General features: G+C 45.6%; 4 protein-coding genes across 11 annotated transcripts in view; 2 read left to right on the top strand and 2 right to left on the bottom strand.

Annotated features, from left to right (window-relative positions):
- Positions 1-11,689, top strand: part of Vari (MAGUK p55 subfamily member vari) — a 139,474-nt gene extending 127,785 nt beyond the window's left edge. For 3 of the 6 annotated variants that reach the window (XM_071699172.1, XM_071699169.1, XM_071699170.1), the window contains 7 exons: positions 1,537-1,652; positions 7,460-7,762; positions 8,363-8,599; positions 8,774-9,248; positions 9,333-9,667; positions 9,878-9,952; positions 10,380-11,689. In XM_071699172.1, coding sequence (XP_071555273.1) covers positions 1,545-1,652; positions 7,460-7,762; positions 8,363-8,599; positions 8,774-9,248; positions 9,333-9,667; positions 9,878-9,952; positions 10,380-10,556 — 1,710 coding nt within the window. In that variant the 5' untranslated portion in view covers positions 1,537-1,544 and the 3' untranslated portion in view covers positions 10,557-11,689. Of the gene's footprint in view, positions 1-1,536; positions 1,653-4,780; positions 5,406-5,429; positions 6,421-7,459; positions 7,763-8,362; positions 8,600-8,773; positions 9,249-9,332; positions 9,668-9,877; positions 9,953-10,379 lie in introns of those variants that run through there. The other 3 variants (XM_071699173.1, XM_071699175.1, XM_071699171.1) reach the window with 3 other exon arrangements.
- Positions 11,690-11,970: 281 nt separating this feature from the next.
- Positions 11,971-15,242, bottom strand: LOC139768723 (reactive oxygen species modulator 1). 2 transcript variants are annotated; one of them, XR_011717416.1, is made up of 4 exons: positions 15,060-15,217; positions 14,517-14,655; positions 14,258-14,433; positions 11,971-12,763 (listed from the first exon to the last, which is right to left on the bottom strand). XR_011717416.1 is itself a non-coding variant. In XM_071699212.1 (3 exons), exons 2-3 carry the CDS (start codon positions 14,645-14,647, stop codon positions 14,325-14,327), a joined length of 240 nt encoding a protein of 79 aa, XP_071555313.1. In that variant the 5' UTR covers positions 14,648-14,655; positions 15,060-15,242; the 3' UTR covers positions 14,213-14,324. The 2 variants fall into 2 exon arrangements, 1 of the variants encoding a protein (XP_071555313.1); XM_071699212.1 differs by lacking the exon at positions 11,971-12,763 and having other exon boundaries at positions 14,213-14,433; positions 15,060-15,242.
- Positions 12,470-16,611, top strand: LOC139768710 (endoplasmic reticulum-Golgi intermediate compartment protein 3). Of its 2 annotated transcripts, none has more exons than XM_071699188.1 (8): positions 12,470-12,604; positions 13,157-13,222; positions 13,294-13,410; positions 13,485-13,525; positions 13,606-13,676; positions 13,761-13,984; positions 14,073-14,201; positions 15,696-16,611. In XM_071699188.1, the coding sequence occupies exons 1-8, from the start codon at positions 12,520-12,522 to the stop codon at positions 16,031-16,033; spliced, it is 1,071 nt and encodes a 356-aa protein (XP_071555289.1). In that variant the 5' UTR covers positions 12,470-12,519; the 3' UTR covers positions 16,034-16,611. The 2 variants fall into 2 exon arrangements, with proteins under 2 accessions (XP_071555289.1, XP_071555287.1); XM_071699186.1 differs by having other exon boundaries at positions 13,064-13,222.
- Positions 16,612-16,655: 44 nt separating this feature from the next.
- On the bottom strand, positions 16,656-18,260 carry Mterf3 (mitochondrial transcription termination factor 3). Its single transcript, XM_071699185.1, has 2 exons — positions 17,051-18,260; positions 16,656-16,970 (listed from the first exon to the last, which is right to left on the bottom strand). Exons 1-2 carry the CDS (start codon positions 17,940-17,942, stop codon positions 16,693-16,695), a joined length of 1,170 nt encoding a protein of 389 aa, XP_071555286.1. The 5' UTR covers positions 17,943-18,260; the 3' UTR covers positions 16,656-16,692.
- Between the last annotated feature and the right edge of the window lie 59 nt (positions 18,261-18,319).

Below are 18,319 nucleotides of genomic sequence, written 5' to 3'. Positions count from 1 at the left end.
TTAATGACTTTCAACTGTAAAATTCATCAGCGCGTAGCAATATCCACTTCGGAATTGCGTTTAATGAGCTAATTAAATTGGTAATATTGTTGAGAAAGAGAGTGAGAAAGAAAGAGAGGCGCAAGAACGGCGTAGTAAGAAAATAATCAATTTATAATGACATAATTTGTATAAATAATTGTATATATAATTTTATACATATTGTCGTAATTATAACTACTGTTATAATTATTATATTATAGGTATATACATGTTATACATATATATTTTAATGTATTACATGCTTTATTGCTTTTATATTATAACACGATGTCGACGCTAAATCAACAGACGTAAAAAATATATTCACTCAATTCGTGAGCGTGAAAACCGGTAGCGTATTCCGTGCACGTTGTGTCTCTCAGCCATGCTTCAATGCTTTATAATGGCATGCATTTATCATTCATATGCTGCATAGTTGGCGCAGGTTATTATTACATAGTCAAGTGGCTTTTCATCGAATAGTCGTGAGTACCAAACGCGTTACCGGAGCACAATCAATTGACAAGCCGATGCACAATTCATGAAACATCCATAGCCGTGTTTCTAAAACTGCGAACGAGGTGTAAATTTTCTAGATATATTTTCGTTTCGTTCGTTCGTCGTAGAGGTGGTAATCGTGCAAATTATGGATAGAAATAAAGAATATTCAAACGGATTTAAAGGAGTAGCAGAAATATCGCGATCGATAATATCGAACCGCCAGCAGGTGTAACTCTACTTAAATGGAACGTGATAATAATGCCTAAGAGGCCTTGGGGAGGCGTACCACTTGAAGCCGCGAATAGAGCTGACGTTAATTGAACTCTCTTGGATATGTTATTTAACAACTTTGCGCTAGGCGAGACCAAGGAGCTTATTCGAAGTAAGATCAACCCCGTTATGCACACTCGCGCACTACTTCTAGTTTCTCATTAAAACGTCCGCCTATAATTTCTCAACTCCCAAGAAAAAGTTACAAATTATTATTCTTACTCTCTTTCTAATTATGCGCTGAATTTCAAAACTTCTTTATTCGTGTCAATACAATAAACATTTTTTGTTCGTATCGGTATCGAATCAATTCTGAATGTTGTTCAGAACTCTTCTGAGCTCTCGCGCGTATTGTTCATTTTGTAAATTTATTTCGATTTCGTTTACCTTCACTTCATTTCGCGCTCGTCAAGAGAAAGCGATAAACAGTCGTAGAAAAAATGTTCGAGGCTCAGGTCGAGGGAGATCTCGCGTGACAGGCCACCTGTAGCTGACGATATTGATCAGGCCGAAAGATGGGCCACGCCCGGGTTCACTCTCGCGTCGCTACGACCCCCGTGTTGGCATCCCACTTCTCCCTCGTCACCCTCTTCCAGCCTCTCTTCCTCTCTATTTCTCTTTCTTTCCACTTGCTGCCATCGCGATCACATGCCGCATGCCGCATGCCGCATACGGCCGATGTGCTCTTCCCGGCACCGGTGAGTCCGCAGCTGATTATGAACAAGTGCGTCGTTACTGTTCCAGCCGCGTTCATGCACGTGCGCGACAACATCGAGGAGCTGGGCAAAGTCGCCGACGACACGGATCTGCTGTTCCTGAAGGGCCTCCTCGACAGCCCGGTCGTCACGTCTCTCGTGAAGGTGAGTGATCCTTATCTCAGAATTGAATCGCGGTCCGAGAGATCGTTCTACGAGATTACCCGAATCCTTGGATCTCCCGTACGTTGACTTCTTCGACTTTTTATTCGTCAGTAGATTAGGTATGAGAAACACCACAAAAAACATCTTATCATTGGCGTTGGATTTTTCAATGTAAAAGAATGTGAAAAAAGAATTGAATTTATCTTTTCTTAGACGTGAAAGGGTTCCCGTCTTTCGCTTTTAATTTCTCGTTTTCATCGTTCGGCGTCGGATACGAGAAATTCTAACGGGAAACGACGTCGATTCGCAATTTTTTCACTTTGAACGGGTCGTAAAAGCGCGAATGGATATCATTCCAGTCTATACACATCGCACGCACAGCGTCGAACGCATGTCCGTGTGCTCATCAAACGGTGTTTACTATGATCGTGGAAATTTATGAGGGATCTGTCTGCGCTTCTTACCCATCGGTGATATTTCTCTGATTATGTCGTCGAATGAAAAAAGAAAAAATCGAAACGTTCGCTCAAACGTTCTGGCCGTCTGCCCGAACAATCCGTGTCGTTGAACCGTCCTGCGTGAACGTTGATCGATCATTTACAGTGGTAAACGCGTGATCACGACTGAAATAAACCCGGTTAAATCAGGAAATATTTTTGTGTACGGCTACGGTGTATAGTGCACGATTCCCGCGGAGAGAAAATGTGCAGTTCTCTAATTTCTAAATATAGTTCGAAATCTAGGCTTACGCAGCCTCCACGAGGAACGGGGCAGTAACTTACCGTGGAGCAGTAACGTTTCGATCGTTTATACTTAACGCCGGTACTCTCACTTTAACACAACACATTAATACATAAATTTAACTTGATATATTTACTCGCTGTGCGTCCAAAGAATATCCTCACCGATGCCAATACTCTCCCAACTAATCTATATAACAGTTCTAAAACCTTTTTATAATATCCCCTGAGTTAAATATCGCTTTTGTAAACTCGGCACGTCGGATACCCCGAATTTCAATAGAATAAGTTTCGTCCTACAATTTTGGCTTACAATTAGGAGAGCGCGGATAGTATCAATCCGCTGGAATCCGGTCGAGCCGCGTGCTCTTCCGGCGCGGGTCGCGGCGGAACGGAGAGCTCGTTCGTCACTCAGAATGGGGGAAAAAAAAGAGGGAATTTCGGGAACCGAGAGCGTGCCGGAACGTTAATTTTATTTCTCTCCCTCGCCTCTTCTACGTGCCTTCACGTACCTGCATCACGCGCTCGAAACATCCGCGCGACACCCACGCTATTTCGGTCGCGACACACTTCCCGCGATCGCGAAGAGAATACCGGCCTTCGACGAGAATATTAGCGGCGATAGGCTAGGAAAAACATCGCATGCGTTCCCACTGTTCGGCTTCTTGATTGCTTGAACTTTTCCCCCTTTTTCAAGGCGATATTTCATATTGAATGAGAGAGTCTTTTCATTCTCCCTGTTCGACCGCATACGCGCGTTTTCCCCCTCGTCCGAGAGAGTCGGGGACCTACATTCCGATAATTTTCTACCGGCCACCACAGGTAGAACACGTGCACCGCAGCAGGTAAAGAATGTCCGGTGTCAAGAAGCCGTTAAAGAGTCGGCTCACGTCTCCCGCCTTTTACGCCGAATTGAGCCAACAGTGGAAAGTGCTGACGATCACGACGGGGCGTCCTTGCGGAAAAGCCAAAGTCGCAAAATCGAGAAACGTCGAGAGGACGTCCAATTGAGATAATCCGATCATTTGAGAAACGAGGTGGCAAAGAGAGAGAGAGAGAGAGAAAGGAGAAAGGAGAGAACCCTCGTCAGACTCTCGATTGCTGATAATCACCTGGATAAGGCAATTCACTGCGCATCATCCCGCAGGAAACGTTATAATCCCGCGTGCGAGATGCTGCGAGGTGCGGGAGGGGGAGATTGAGATTTACAGTCGCTCAATTGGCGAAATTGCCATCTTTCTCTCCGTAATAATAATTACGGATAATTGGCTGCGACCCCGCGGGACCTCTTGATTGAGCGTAGGTCACATCAGGCGCCTGCGAGCGGAGTCATCGCTCGTGCGCGCCGTGCAGAAATCCAGGCGCGAGCATGCGTGCCGCGACGGCAATATGTTTTGTAAGTCCGTAGCGTGTACGACGAGACGATATGTAATTTCAGTCGGTGAGTCGGCTTTGTGATCGCGCACACGGGAGGAAGTGGGAGAAACACACACGCGACATGCGTGCCGATCCGCCTGTGTGGGTGACAGGACTGTACGTTGAATTCCGCCGTGGCTCTTATCAGATGCATACATATTTTCTTTCTTTTTTATCTCGCACTTACCTCGGGTGAAGGTTCTCCCACATGAGCGCTGCTCTAACTCGTGCGTAGAGATATCATTGACGAAAGACGCTTCTCGCTTTTCTTGTTGCGAATACAAACAGTAGCGAAATTGATTTCGCTGATCGTTGCGTGTTCAATTGCTGGACGCGCAGTTACGTCACTCGGCTTGACGTTGCTCGTAACTCGACTCGTGCAAACTGCCGAGTCCTCAAAACGGCGACACATTTAATAACGGAGCGTTCAAGTGTTCCCGGTTGTTAAATGACTATGCAGCTTCGGCCAATAATGGGAGCAATTTGTTTTCAGAATTGGAGTATCTCTACGACTTGGTCGAAAAACCATTTTTTTTCTGCCTGTCGTAGAATCTAGAGTGACTAATTTGCACCAAACAGGGCTTTCTTTTTCGTTTACAAAGCAAACAATCGGAACGAGGTTCTTCATTGTGAGCTCCCACCTGTCCCACTATCTTAAACCACTTTCGAGAAATGTCAAATTATACATTGAAAGAGGACATTGACGTCGTTTCGATTGCAGCAATCCTCTACAAACAGGATCGCTCGTAAAGACTCGTAAACGTGACAAATGCCTCACTTGTGTCAACAGCGTTTTCTCTATCGAAAGCGGTAAATATGCGGACGTTCTATATTCATCTTTTGCATGTTTTTTCATGGTAATGAAAAAAGAGGAATGTTCACCGTTTATTTTACGGTTTATCTCCGAATTCCGAAACATTTCAGGGAAAAGGTTTGACTTTTGGATCAACTCCGAAGGCTTGAATTACAAAATTGCGTCAAGTATGTCATATTCTTCGTTTAATTTAAAATAGACCTGATAGAATCATAATTTGCGGACTCGGGTGAGAACGAGAAAGGCGCGATAAACAATAGAGTCAACGGGGAGTATGCAAAGTGTCCAAGAGAGACGGAGCCTGGAGCGTCCGCATAAGACGCACGATTTCGCTTCGTTTTGCGCCGACCTTGAAACAGTGGCACCCGGACGAGAGAGCTACGCTCCTGGAGCGAACGTAGCGGAGTGCATGCCAGGCCAGGAGAAGGAAGGGCCCCCACCTGTTTCAGAAACGGCAGGCGACTCGCCTGAACGGGCTGCCTATGCGGAGGGAGGCCAGGCGACGTCAGTAGGCGCGGCAGACTTTTCTGACTTGCTGCTTACTACGCGAGAGTGTCGCGCGTACGTAACCGTACAACTCCGAGAGCACCACCCTCGTCAGCATCCTACCGTAGTCGCTTCTGCCGCCCCGTGCGACAGACGATCTGGTTTCCCTCCGTTCGAGAGAGCCGGGCTCTCCCTCGCCGATCGATACCACCGCGGGGGCACCGACCACGACCAGTTAGAACCGCTTAGCTTCACCAGTTCGCACGGAGCACCGCGTCTCGCCGACTCTTTCTCCAGGTGAGACGTCATTCCTGAGGAACGCGGGAAGCATATAGTTCGTAAGAGAGGCGTCTGTCGAGGTGGACGGAGGATTATCATCATCATCATTATCCTCAATTTCACGTTGCTCTGCTTCGCGAGTGGGACGTGAGCCGTTTGCCGAGAGGTGCGACTGAAGAAACACGAAAGTACCGTTAGTGGCGCGATTGGGAAAGGGTTCGGACGTGCGATAACGACGGGGTAGCCGGGAGAGAATCGGCGGGATCGTATGGCTCTAGCGATCGTCAAAGCGAATTGGGATTAACTCGATAGAAAAGTGAAAACGTATAGAGGCTCGACGGGTTCGACTCGCCTGATGATACTCGGGAGAGAAACGTGTGGACTCTCGCTCGCGCTTTGCCGTAATTCGCGCGGCAAGGTGCGGCCTTTTTGCGAGCGAAGATCGCTCGCAGATCTCCCGGTCGCCCCGTTCTCTCGAGGAGAGAAACGAATTTCGAGCGATTCGTCTCGCAAAAGGATCTCTGCCAGCGAAGCGGATAAATAAATGCCGCGGCTTTTTATAGTCCATAAACGCAAGTGCGGGGGGTGCGGCGCGTCTCGGACGCAGCCTCCGGTAAATCTCGCGTCCCTCCTGACGCAATCGGATACAACGCTCGTTGTGCGCGAGAGTCCGCGCGGAGTAAACGGGACGAGAAAACGACCGCGGCCGACTTGATGGTCCGCGACGAAGTGCGCCGATAAATCTCGCGCGACGGACGTCGATTTACGGATTTTCGCGTCTGAACTACGCGAGCACGTGGGCGAGGCGCGTTGAGCAAACAGATCGAACAAATACGGGAAACTGTAAAATGTCCGGAGGAAGAGTCGCAGTCGCCCTCGTAGCCCGTTAATCATCGGGAGAAATTGTCCGCAACGCGCGTCGCGAGAGCACGTATACGATGAGGAAATTCTCTCGCCTGACCGGTAAAACGCGAGTGTAGTGTATAATAATCGTTGCGGGAGTTTGCGATTCCCGAGAGGAAATAATTAAACGGTGAATCATCGTTCTACGGCGACAATCTACATTTACTCGTCACCGTGCACGATAATCGCAGAGTGATCGAGGAAAGATTTGCGGGCTTACGTCGAACGTTTTTTCGTTTATTTTTGTATCATCATCATTATCATTAGCGTTACAGTCCTGCGTGGATCTTGGCCTCCTCATTGATTTCTTTGAGGTTTGCAATTTTTATGAGAAGGGATTGTAAGCCCGTTGCCCAACTTTTATACGTCCCAAATTTCTCTTTTTAGATCTCGTCGTATCTCAAAGAAGCGATACATTAAAGCTGAATTTATCAAAAGAATCAGGTCATTAAGATCTGTATATATATATATTCGTCTGTATATTCGAAAATGCGCCATCTCAAACGCGTCGTCGAACGAGTCGCGGCATGACCTACTTTCCCAATTACTTCATTGTAAGCTCTGAACCGCACCGGGTAGGGTGGGACTAAATGTCTTTCGTGTCGATTAAATTAACTCTAATCCGATTGAACTCAATCAGCGTTTACATCACTGCATGTCACTGATCATTAACGCGTTAGCATTTTTTTCCCGTAATTCGTAAATTCTTACACAGCTCTTCTATGTTTCAAGAAATTTGTTGATTTAAAGGCACATTGAACCAATAAATTTCTTTTTTTCATCTGACTGATGGAAAAAAAATAGACCGAGGTGAACTTAACGTGGAAAACCGTTCCGACTTTCATGATGGACAACAAGAGCTACTAAATAAATAAATTAAATAAATTATTATTATATTTTCGCGGGTTATAAAGAATGTAGAAATAATTACGAATCTACAGGCAGGGCGAAACAGAATAAAATAATGAGAAAAGAAATAAAATCAGAAAAGCGTCGATCGTACGTAACGCGACTGGAAAAGAAACGTTATCGCAGGTTGAAATTATCAACAAAACGCGCCAGCGTGAAAGAGATAGGGTTGCGGAGGAGTCACATTTCTAAGGCCCGTGAGAAACCAGTTTTTAACAGGTCCTGATTTGAAGTCCATTCTCTTCTTGTCTGCGTGCCAGGTGCAGGAGCGTCTCGAAGACCCGCCGGTGCCCGTGGAGCCGGTATGCTCGTCCGTCTGTGACATCGTCGACGAGGTGTGCCACGCATTCCGGGCCTCCAGGAACCCGCACGCCAGGGAGTTGGTGAATCTTCTCGGCAACGCGTATCTGAGAGCACTCCTCGAGACGCACGACGCGATCGTGGAACGCAGGGAAACGCCTTCCAAATCGTCCGATCCGCTCGTGTTGACGATGCCGACGAACAAGAGGGAGGAGATGCCTATCAGGGTGGTCGGCCTTCGGAGGCAACCGGACGAACCCCTGGTAAGTCTAGACGATATAGGAATAAACTCTGCAGCAAAATAAATAATTGTATCATTATTTATTATTTAGATAGAAGACAGTCCATTAATTCTAGTCTCGATGTAATAGTCTCTCCATTTAAAAGTTCCTTTCTGTTCTTTTTTAAAACAACGAACATTTATTTTCTTCTTTCAAAATAATGTAGTTACTGTAAACATTTAACGAGAAAAATATTCGACACGCGAGAAACTAAATTTAGTATTATCTAAGGCGAGATTGAAAAGGTTATCGCGAAAGAAGCTCTCTACCCACGAGAAGCTCTTAGCCCGCCAGCTACGCTCGAAGAAAAGACAAAGATGCCACTTGCAGTTCGTAAATAAGTACGAACGTTTATTTCTCCGGCATGCCATGTGTTTCGGCGATTTTCTGGTACTGCGCGCTTCTTTAAGATACTCCAACGAGCCGAAATATGGCTAGCGATTTTTAGCGTCGCCGCTTAAGGCTTTATTAATCGACATTGGGAACTGCTGTAATCTCGCAAACGAAATGCGCTTTAATTAATTCGACGTAGTTAAACAAGGGTGAGACACTTTTGTTATTTCCGTGTCCGTATTTTTCCAGGGTCTGACAGTGCAGGTAGATGAATCTGGCAATTTGATCATCGCCAGGATCCTCGGTGGCAGCACGGCGGCTCGTCAAGAGCTTTTGAAAACGGGCGAGGTGATACTCGAGGTCAACGGCAAGAGAGTTCGAAATCCCGAGGAACTTCAGCAGGCGATCCAGGACGCCAAGGAGAATCTATCCTTGAAAGTGGCTCCAGGTATCGCTTCGGACGCGAATCGACCTCTCAAGTCCACGGTGAGTGCTATAGGCTGTTTTTCCACCTCGATGCCTCTGTTAACGACTCGTGTTCTCATTCCCCTTTCTTATGGTGCTCGTTCGGGCGCGGAGAACACGACGTCGGCGTCGTAATCGCAGAGAAAATTCATAACAATCTTATCGAACCGCCTTTGATTTGATTTGTCATTGCAGTGTTATATGAGGGCTCTCTTCGACTACGATCCCTCGGAGGACACGCTTATGCCCTGCCGGGAGATCGGTCTGCCTTTCCAGAAGGGCGACATCCTCCAGATCGTCGACCAGGCCGATCCGAACTGGTGGCAGGCGCGAAGAGTGGAGGGCGAGGGTCTCGGATCGCCCGGGCTGATACCCTCGCTGGAGTTAGAAGAGCGCAGAAAGGCGTTCGTGCCGCCCGAGGCCGATTTTGTTCACAAGATCAGCATCTGCGGCACCAGGATATCCAAGAAGAAGAAGAGAAAGATGTACCAGTCCAAGTCGAACGGCGAGTTTGACAGTGCCGAGCTGCTTCTCTACGAGGAGGTCGCTCGGATGCCGCCGTTTCGACGCAAGACCTTGGCCCTGGTCGGTCCACGCGGCGTAGGTCGACGAACCCTGAAAAACAGGCTAATCAACAGTGATCCCGAAAAGTTCGGCACTATCGTACCCTGTAAGAAAAAACCTCGATTCGCTTTTCATTGATCAAAGTAGATATCATTGATTATCATACTGAGCGAGCGTGATTTGTTCGTAGACACCTCGAGACCGCCTAGAGTCCTCGAAGAGGACGGCAAGAGTTACTGGTTCACCGATCGCGAGTCCATGGAGACCGACATTAGGGAACACAGGTTCCTGGAGCACGGTGAACACGGCGGGCATTTGTACGGCACGAAACTGGACTCGGTGCGGGAACTGATAAGGGCCGGCAAGATGTGCGTGCTGGACTGCAGTCCGGCTGCGCTCAAAATCCTCCATAACAGCACGGAGTTTATGCCTTACGTCATATTTATCGCCGCGCCTGGGATGGAGCAGCTGAAGTCTTTGTACGATCTCGGGAGATCAACCGGTGCCAGCAATCGAAATCTAACGGTATTCTAAAGCTTGCGCCTATATTTTTATAAAAATCGTCTTCCCTACGTCTTCTGTTAAATTTCTACGTCCTCTTTGAAGCTCCTCTTACCGACTATCATGTGATGCTAGCAATCTATTTGCGACAACTTGTTTATTTCGTCGTTTACTTCATTTTTATTCCATCACTTTAGTTAATTCGTTGTATAAATTTGATGTTGGCTTTGCTAGTTCGACCGTCAGAGTTCCATCAGGTACAGCTCGAGAAGAGCCAGGACACTGGAGTCCCTCGCATCTTTATACGAGGTTTGTATCGCATGACTCGTATTGTTTTATTATGTTATTTTTTGCAGCATATATTCACACACCGTCCATAATTTGGAATGTTACAAAATTATTAGTAGCTGTAGATTTAATTATATTTCGCACGATATTTCCCTACGTTTTGGTTCGTAGAATAGAACCCTTCGATGCTTAGTCACGGGAGCCACGAAAATGTCAACTTTCTCTTGGCAAGTTCGCGTCCTTACACTGATGTAATCAGATATCTCTTTAAACACTTTTCTTTACCGTAATTAAGGAAATCAAGCTGCGTTCGTGATCTCGTGTAAAATGCATTTCACACCGCTTTTATCATGAACTAATCATCGTATAAAGCATTATCTTAGAAAAAGAATATTTTTACACAATAAGACATTGAAAGCAAAATATTGATTGACGATTCATCTGATAGGAGGACGATTTGAAATCCACGGTGGAGGAATCCGCGGCTCTGCAGAGAGCCTACGAGAAGTACATCGACCAGGTGATCGTGAACGAGGACTTTGACAATACGTTCAGGCAGGTGATCGCAGCTTTGGATGCCTTAGCCACGGAGCATCAGTGGGTGCCGGTCAATTGGATCTACTAATTGATTCCTGAGCGCAGCTAACGATATCGGAGGACTCGATAATCAAGAGTCAGGCGCTGCAGAAGTTGTACGCGCGAATAAGAGAAAGATTTTTTATTACTGCCTACGTCACGTACGAAAAACTGCGAGATTACGTTGCGGGAAGTGGTATTCAGAATCAGACTCGCGTTTGCCGCGCGGCTAAGAAAGCGCGAGGCACGTGTAATCAGAGTACAAAGATTGCTACGAATATCTCACGCCGCGTGAAGCGATGTCGAACATTGTCGCGTGAAAGGCGCGATCGAGAATCTCATTATGATACCGTTTATGATTAAATACACCGTTTACGTTAGTTTGTTATAGATTTACAAACGACCCGTTCTGCGTACGAAATCTCATCGAACTTTATTTCGCACATATTACTATATACATCAAAATTATACAAAGAACCGCGAATTTTCAATCATTTATTTTTGACGGATCGACATAGCGGTAACGATATGAGAGAGTTATATTCAAAAACCGAAAAAGAGACGCTTTTTTACAACGAAGAAAGTCATATCGCATGTCTTACTGCCAATTTCAACAACGACTGTAGTAGCAACGGGTCGATTGATGTGTTAGACCGCCGTCCAGTTAATTTTAGCGTACTTTTAATTTAGTTAACGATAATTAATTAATTTAGTTAACCGCGTACGCACGTACGATCATTTAGCTATTTGAGTCCACCATACAACCTTCCCCGTGAATTCTGTTTCGTGTCTCATTTTGCTGTTCGTGCACGCTAAGTAATATTCCTGGCATAGAGTGCCTTAATAACGCAAAGCCTACAAATTGATGCGAAGACCTTATGTCGACAGACTCGCCTTGCATTCGGGTTTTATAGAGAACAAGACTAATAATGCCTTTTCTGACGTCCGACAGACAGTCGCGTGCACACATACACATCCATACGTATTCGAATTTTTCACCTTAACATACCAGCTCTTCCGAAAAAAAGAAGATACATCTAAAAGGGTCGCTTTGTACAGATACGTAACGACTACGAACATATATCTGTATGTTAAATCGAGACACCTGTCCCGAAGAGCAACGTGACGCACGATGTGGAATAAAGTTTATCGAGCATTTGTTGCGAATTATAAATTGTACAACGAATAGATTATTATTTCAGCATTCCTGTCCTCGCCTCTTTTTCAGCGCTCTACAAAAGAACGTTCGTCGAACCATGTTACTAACGATAACTCTAAGGATTTAATATATTTTTTATCTTCATCGTCGAAAGTGTGTAATTAGGTATGAAAAAAAAACCACGCGTTTGATACATGTGAATTATACGCTCTTTGTTCTTTTTTAATACGAACGACGCCATATCTGTGTGGATTTTCCGCATACATGTAAAAATTAAAATAAAAGTCTCAGGGGAATTAATCTCTTTTTACAAAGAATATCATATTTATTTAAAGGAATACGAAGAATTTATAACTAAAAATAAAAATGTCCTCGGTTCTTTGCTTATAAAGTCTAAATTTAGAAATTTTATTATAAAATTTACTAATGCGCGCCAATGAGTGACATTACAGGAATAACGAATTGCTCGCGGCCGAAATAAAAAATAAAATAAATGGAGAAGAATCGCGAGAGGCCGGAGAATTTTTCCCAGCGCGGAAATAGCGGTTTCGAGATTACGAGGCCGGTTTGCTTGCACCGTTCGCGCCCCAGGTTCCTCTTCTCTTTCCGTCCGACGGGCGCGGATATACGTCCGTCTCGTTTGTGGGTGTAGCCGGAGTAACCGGACGGCGTGCGAGAACGGAGCGGACGGGGGCCTACCGGCCGCTCGGCCAATGGTAGCCTGCTGTCTGCCACGTTTCAAGGTGGCAGGGTGGCTTGTGGCTTGTCATGACACGTACGTGTCGTACGGGAAAATATCGGGCCGTCGTGTGGAGCGAACGCCGCGTACCGTCCCCACGCCGTCGTCGGGAAGATGCAGATGCTACGGCAGCTGGACGTGCACCCGAAGGTGCGCGAGGAGGCCGATATCCTCGTGAGGACCTTCAGCGGCGCCATCGGTAAACACAGTGTACCGTCCGTCGCCGGCGCGAGCGAGACCCGGAGAATCGCCACGAGGACCGTCAACGAGTCTCGTTTACGTTCCGCTGCGCCAATTAGCGTTAATCGGTGCGAGGTGACGCGACACCGGCGAGCGATTAACCTTGTAGAATTCTCTCCTGTTAACATGCCATTTAAAATTGTTAAATACTTTGTTGACTGAAACATTTCAATGGGTTGCAATGCAACGCTTTAATTCGCGTCCTATGATAGGTACTCGCGTAAATACTCTTAAGTTTATCTCGTTTTGTTTCACCATGTGTCTCTCTTGTCTCTTGGCGTTTGTGACAAATATTGTTGTTTACACTTGGCCAGTAGTAAATAAAGCGCAGCTTGACGTACTCGAACCTCGTTACGATTGATAAGAATCGCTGATCTCACGTTACACCAGTGCAAATGACGAAATGATGCCTTTTCAGTTACAATCATTAGTACAATCATCATGGGCATACTGTTTTTGTCAGAGGTAAACTATTATCTAACACCAACTATGAGCGAGGAATTATTTGTAGATACATCCAGGGGTTCTAAACTGAGAATCAACTTGGATATAATAGTCCCAGCTATATCTTGCGATCGTAAGTACAAATTGTACCCATACGTAGGCGAAGAGAGAGGCGATGTAGTCTGTCATTTCAGTATTTTGCAGTTTTATCGATAGACGCCATGGACACGACGGGTGAGCAACATTTGCACATAGAGCACAATATTTTTAAAAGACGGTTAGACCTGGACGGTAAACCTATAGAGGATCCACAAAGGACAAGTAAGCGTTAATGTTCCTTTCGATATACGCAACATCAGCTAGAAACGTCATGTAAAAAAAATGCTTTATTGCAGATATTACAGATGCAAAGGCTGTCAGTAAAACTACGGAGAAGGTAACGCAGGCTTTCTATAAATATCTTCTGACTGAAACGTCCGTTTGCAAATTAGTTATATTATTGGAACATTTTTACAGGCAGTAGAAATCGGTACGACCACAGAGGAGACCTGTGGAGATTGCTACGGAGCGGCCACGGACACTATGAAGTAAGTACTTCACAGTGCTTCTACTTGTTAAGTACGTGTGAAATTTATTTGAACACATTTATAAAAATTTTCTTTCGTCCGCAGATGTTGCAACACCTGCGAGGACGTGTGGGAGGCCTATAGACGCAGGAAGTGGGCCCCGCCGGATCCGGCTGACGTTAAACAGTGTCAGAACGACAAGTCCATGGAGAAACTCAAGCATGCCTTCACGCAAGGCTGTCAGATCTTCGGTTATATGGAAGTGAATAGAGTCGGCGGTAGTTTTCACATCGCGCCAGGCGCCAGTTTCTCGGTTAATCACGTTCATGGTAAACTAACGACAGTTGCAGTTTTTTTTTTTTTTCTAATATTATTCCCTGTACTATGCTCTCACAAGCTCGTTCTTTGACGCCACAGTGCACGACGTTCAACCTTACACTTCGTCCCACTTCAATATGACGCACAAGATTAGACACTTGAGTTTCGGGCTCAACATCTCGGGGAAAACAAATCCTATGGATGACACGACCGTAGTCGCCATGGAAGGTACGTTCATGCTCCTTAACGCTATTTTTATTAAAGACTTAGTGACTCGCGCTTACAATTACAAACAGTTGCAACGAAAAAGATAGGCTGCGAGATACTCCGTGACGTAGCTCCGCCCATGCGCTAGCATCGTATCCCCGTTCCGATGGCCATGAACGTGCCGAATGTGCCACCGCCTTGAAGCATCACCTTGCCAACGCTGTTTAATAATTCCCTTCCTCTCAGTCCGTACCTGGCGATAAAAAATCTTGTAATCACACATATTCAAGTTTGTCTAACGCATGTGTAGGTATTTTCTATGCATGCGTAAAATACCTAAGGGCGGAAAATCCTCCGAAGAGCGCACCAGAGGCCATTCCCACGCAAAATCCAATTGTGAAGCCCAATTTCATTCTATCGAAGCAAGTCGGTCCTTGCTGGTAAGCTCCTCCAGGTACCACCGGCATCTTGCAGCCTGCAAAACAGTTGGAGTTCCAGTGTTTGTTCCCGCAAACTTTTTTTTTTAGTTTCTAATCTTAAATCACAATCTCTCCATTCTGGCGAGAGGAACTGAGTTCACCTCTCTTGAAAAGCTCTGTGAGCCTTTCATTTATGACAAATAGAAAAATTCTCCTAATTTTTGATAGAAATGTAAGGGCTCAGTCACAATGAGAAAAATAAGGAATAAGATTAAGGAATAAGGGAATGTCGCATCTCACTTCAGTACATGTACATTAAAGTGAGATGCAACATGCCTTATTCCTTATTCCTTTATCTTATTCCTTATTTTTCTCATTGTGACTGAGCCTTAAACGTTTTTATGGAGTTTATTGACACACACATACACACACATATAAGACTGATCGTGCACGCACTTACTGTTAAAGTGTCCGTTACGTAATCTTGCGGCGCGAGCGGGCGATCGGGGGTGATTTAACTCTTACTTTTCAATTTTGGAACTTGGTCGCGACCCTGTGCAATCGCCGGAACTTTTCAACGCATTGCTCTCGTATCACAATATCGGGAAGGCGCCATGATAGTTCCGCAACGTGAGCGAGAAGACGGCCGCGCCGTCTGCTATTTCCGTTTCGTCTGCATTTCGTCATTCGTGGCGGGAGATTTCAATTGCGCGTCGCTATGTACGAATTGTGTTTTTGAAAGAACTCATAAGATAGATGGAATTTTCTCGGAGAGAAATTAAGAAACTTCAAATTTTACGAAACTATGTTTTACGAAATTTTATTTTCGCAAAACATGGAAAATTGAAATCATATCCTTTTACAGAACAGCGTATAATTGAGACTCGCTCTTTTGTCGATGAATTCGAGAACTTTTAAAATTTCTTCATTACGAAAATTAGGGATTTAAATCCGCGAGCGAAATCCTCTTGCAAATCCCTCTCGTACTTTATCCACGAACGTACATTTAATTACATGTCGGAGAGATTCGTCCAAAATTCGAATCAAGCGTATCCAGATTTTTCTATCGATATACGATGCTGCTTTCTGCTTTCAGGCGCTATGATGTTTTATCATTACATCAAGATCGTCCCGACGACGTACGTCCGCGCGGACGGTTCGACCCTCCTCACAAATCAGTTCTCCGTGACGCGGCACTCGAAGCGGGTATCTCTGCTCACCGGCGAGTCCGGGATGCCCGGTATATTCTTCAGCTACGAGCTGAGCCCGCTCATGGTGAAGTACACGGAGAAAGCGAAGTCGTTCGGCCACTTCGCGACCAACACCTGCGCGATCATCGGCGGCGTGTTCACCGTGGCCGGTCTGATCGATTCGCTGCTCTATCATTCGGTGCGCGCGATACAGAGGAAGATAGAGTTAGGGAAGTACAATTAAACACTTTGGGCCCGGCGGCAATGATCACCACTGATCCTAACTCTGTCCCTCTCTCTCTCGCGCCAATATTTTGCTCGCGTTAAAATCGTCCGTTTTATCTCCAAAGGTCCTTGTTAAACAAGGTGGAGCGCTGAAAATGGATTGGGATTAGTGTTAATTGATGCGACACGGCCTTAGGCGAATAATTAAGTTACGATTAATTAAGAAAAAGCATTATTAGAAACACTCCATTTTCCATTGGAGATCGAATTTTCACGAAATGGACCTTTATCGCGTATTTGGGTACGACTATTCTCATCTTGCATTTATATTAAAAGTATCGCAAATGTATTAAACGGCGATAATTTTGTTACAAGTGCAATTGGGAATACCTTGTCGTCTTCGTGCGATGTAAAAAAAAAAAAACAAGTTATACATAACTTATTATTAATATGCAGCGACGTATATGTTATCTACTTCTTTTTTTATTTAATAGAGGATAATTGTGGTTTCAACGAATGCGATGTAAAAAAAAAAACTTATTTATACGTGATGTACATAAAAATCAGCAAAATACATGAAAGCCTATTGAAATCTCACGGAAACGGGAATACCGCTACTAGAAATAATTCGGAAAACGAAAAATATTCTATCAACATTTATTTACATCTGTATTATAATTAAAACGTTTTGAGAAACGCATTGTAAACGTCGGTGGACGTCTGTGCGATGTCTCTACAGAAGTCCACGTCGGTACCGCTAATTAAGGCTCGTGGTGAAACATACATTGGTTTAGAAGGATCGTACTGTGCCTTTTTCAATTCCACCAGGAACAAGTGCCTCTGCTCGAGCCTGGTTTTCCTGCAAAGTAGAACGTGCGGCACCCGCACGATAAAGTCACGTTGCAGCTGCATCTCGTTGTGAGCGTATTCGAATGTACTTAGCAATTTCTCGCGATCTGAAAGCACAGTTTAAGAGACGTCAGGCACATTTGTCTTCGCAAATCCTAAAATTAATCGTTGCCACGCGCGCGCTTACTCTTGATCCATATCTTGGGCAGCCTGAGAAGCAGTCTCTTCACTTGCATCTGACCGAAGCCCATCTCCTCCTTGATACTGAACGTGTTTTCTAGCAGGTGCACCATCCTGTACGTCACCACCTTGGGCCCTTTGACCGTCAGGAATCTCACCTCCTTGCCGCGAAGCTTGAAGTTGCTCTGGAAATAGCCGAGCCTGTTGTCTATATCCTTCGTACTGTACAAAAGCCAGTTGGGATTCTTGCAGATTATGGTCTGTATCATCGGCTTGCTGTAATTGTGCGCCCTCAGGTATCTTATCCTCGTGTGCAGATCGTCCATGTCCTCCTTGAAGATATAGGGATTCTTGGTGATGAACTCGCCCAGGTAATCGGCTGATACCCCGCAGTCGTGCAGGAACCTTATGTACGGCATCACGTCCCGCTCGAAGTCGAGGTTCAGGATGTACTGCACCATCCCCTCCTGCGCCTCGAACTTGTACAGAGCGACTCCGAGCTTCACCAGCTCCCGAATCGTGCGGGACTTGTTCGCGTACTTGGCAAAGGTGAAGGTCGGAGTGAGGGGCGCACCGATGTCCGACAGGTCTTCGGTGCACACGTCCAGAGGATGCGGCAGCTCTATTTCGCGATCATCAAGATAGTCCTCGCAAGCGGACGGAGTCGTGTTTATTTCGCTCGGGCTTAGGTTAGGTCGCGGTTTCAGCGCGTAATTTCCATCGTCGGCCTTCGCCCCTTCCGGCAAGACCCTCGGTTCGCAGGAGGCTGCCTCGAAGCCTCTCTCGAGTTCCTTCGACGCGCATCGTCTCGGCCCGTCGCCTCTCGAGACGAATCGCGCGATTAAATCCGTCGCGACCGGTCGTGCCGTCGACGCGAACGAACAACATCGTCGAAACATACTCGAAATCGGTCACCGCATCGGCGTCAAGCAATTTAAGTTAAGGACTGTGCGACTGTCGAATCTCCCTCACAACCCTCACGTACTTTTGTTAAAAAACATCCTTAACAATCTGTCATTCAACGGATAGCTCGTGGAATCTTGCAGTTTTGCTTTGCTCAACTTTGCTGCCAAAAATACATAAACCTGAGCGCGGCCATTTTTCGATCTAAACGCCTCCATGATCGAACTACGTATACGTAGCCGCGTTTGCGAATCTTCCCGGTGGATAAACAATTCTGGTTCCGTTCGATAATACACAATCAATATAATATTAATATTAATAAAGTAGCATAAGCCCACTTTAGACGATTTATAATTCACATCGGAGGAATATG

Source organism: Temnothorax nylanderi, unplaced genomic scaffold (genome assembly GCF_030848795.1).
Source record: "Temnothorax nylanderi isolate EJ_2023f unplaced genomic scaffold, tnyl_v1.0 TNYL_tig0017_pilon, whole genome shotgun sequence".
In the NCBI taxonomy this organism is placed as follows: Eukaryota; Metazoa; Arthropoda; class Insecta; order Hymenoptera; family Formicidae; genus Temnothorax; species Temnothorax nylanderi.
Note: the sequence above shows the minus strand (reverse complement) of the source record. Positions and strands in the feature narration are given on the sequence as shown.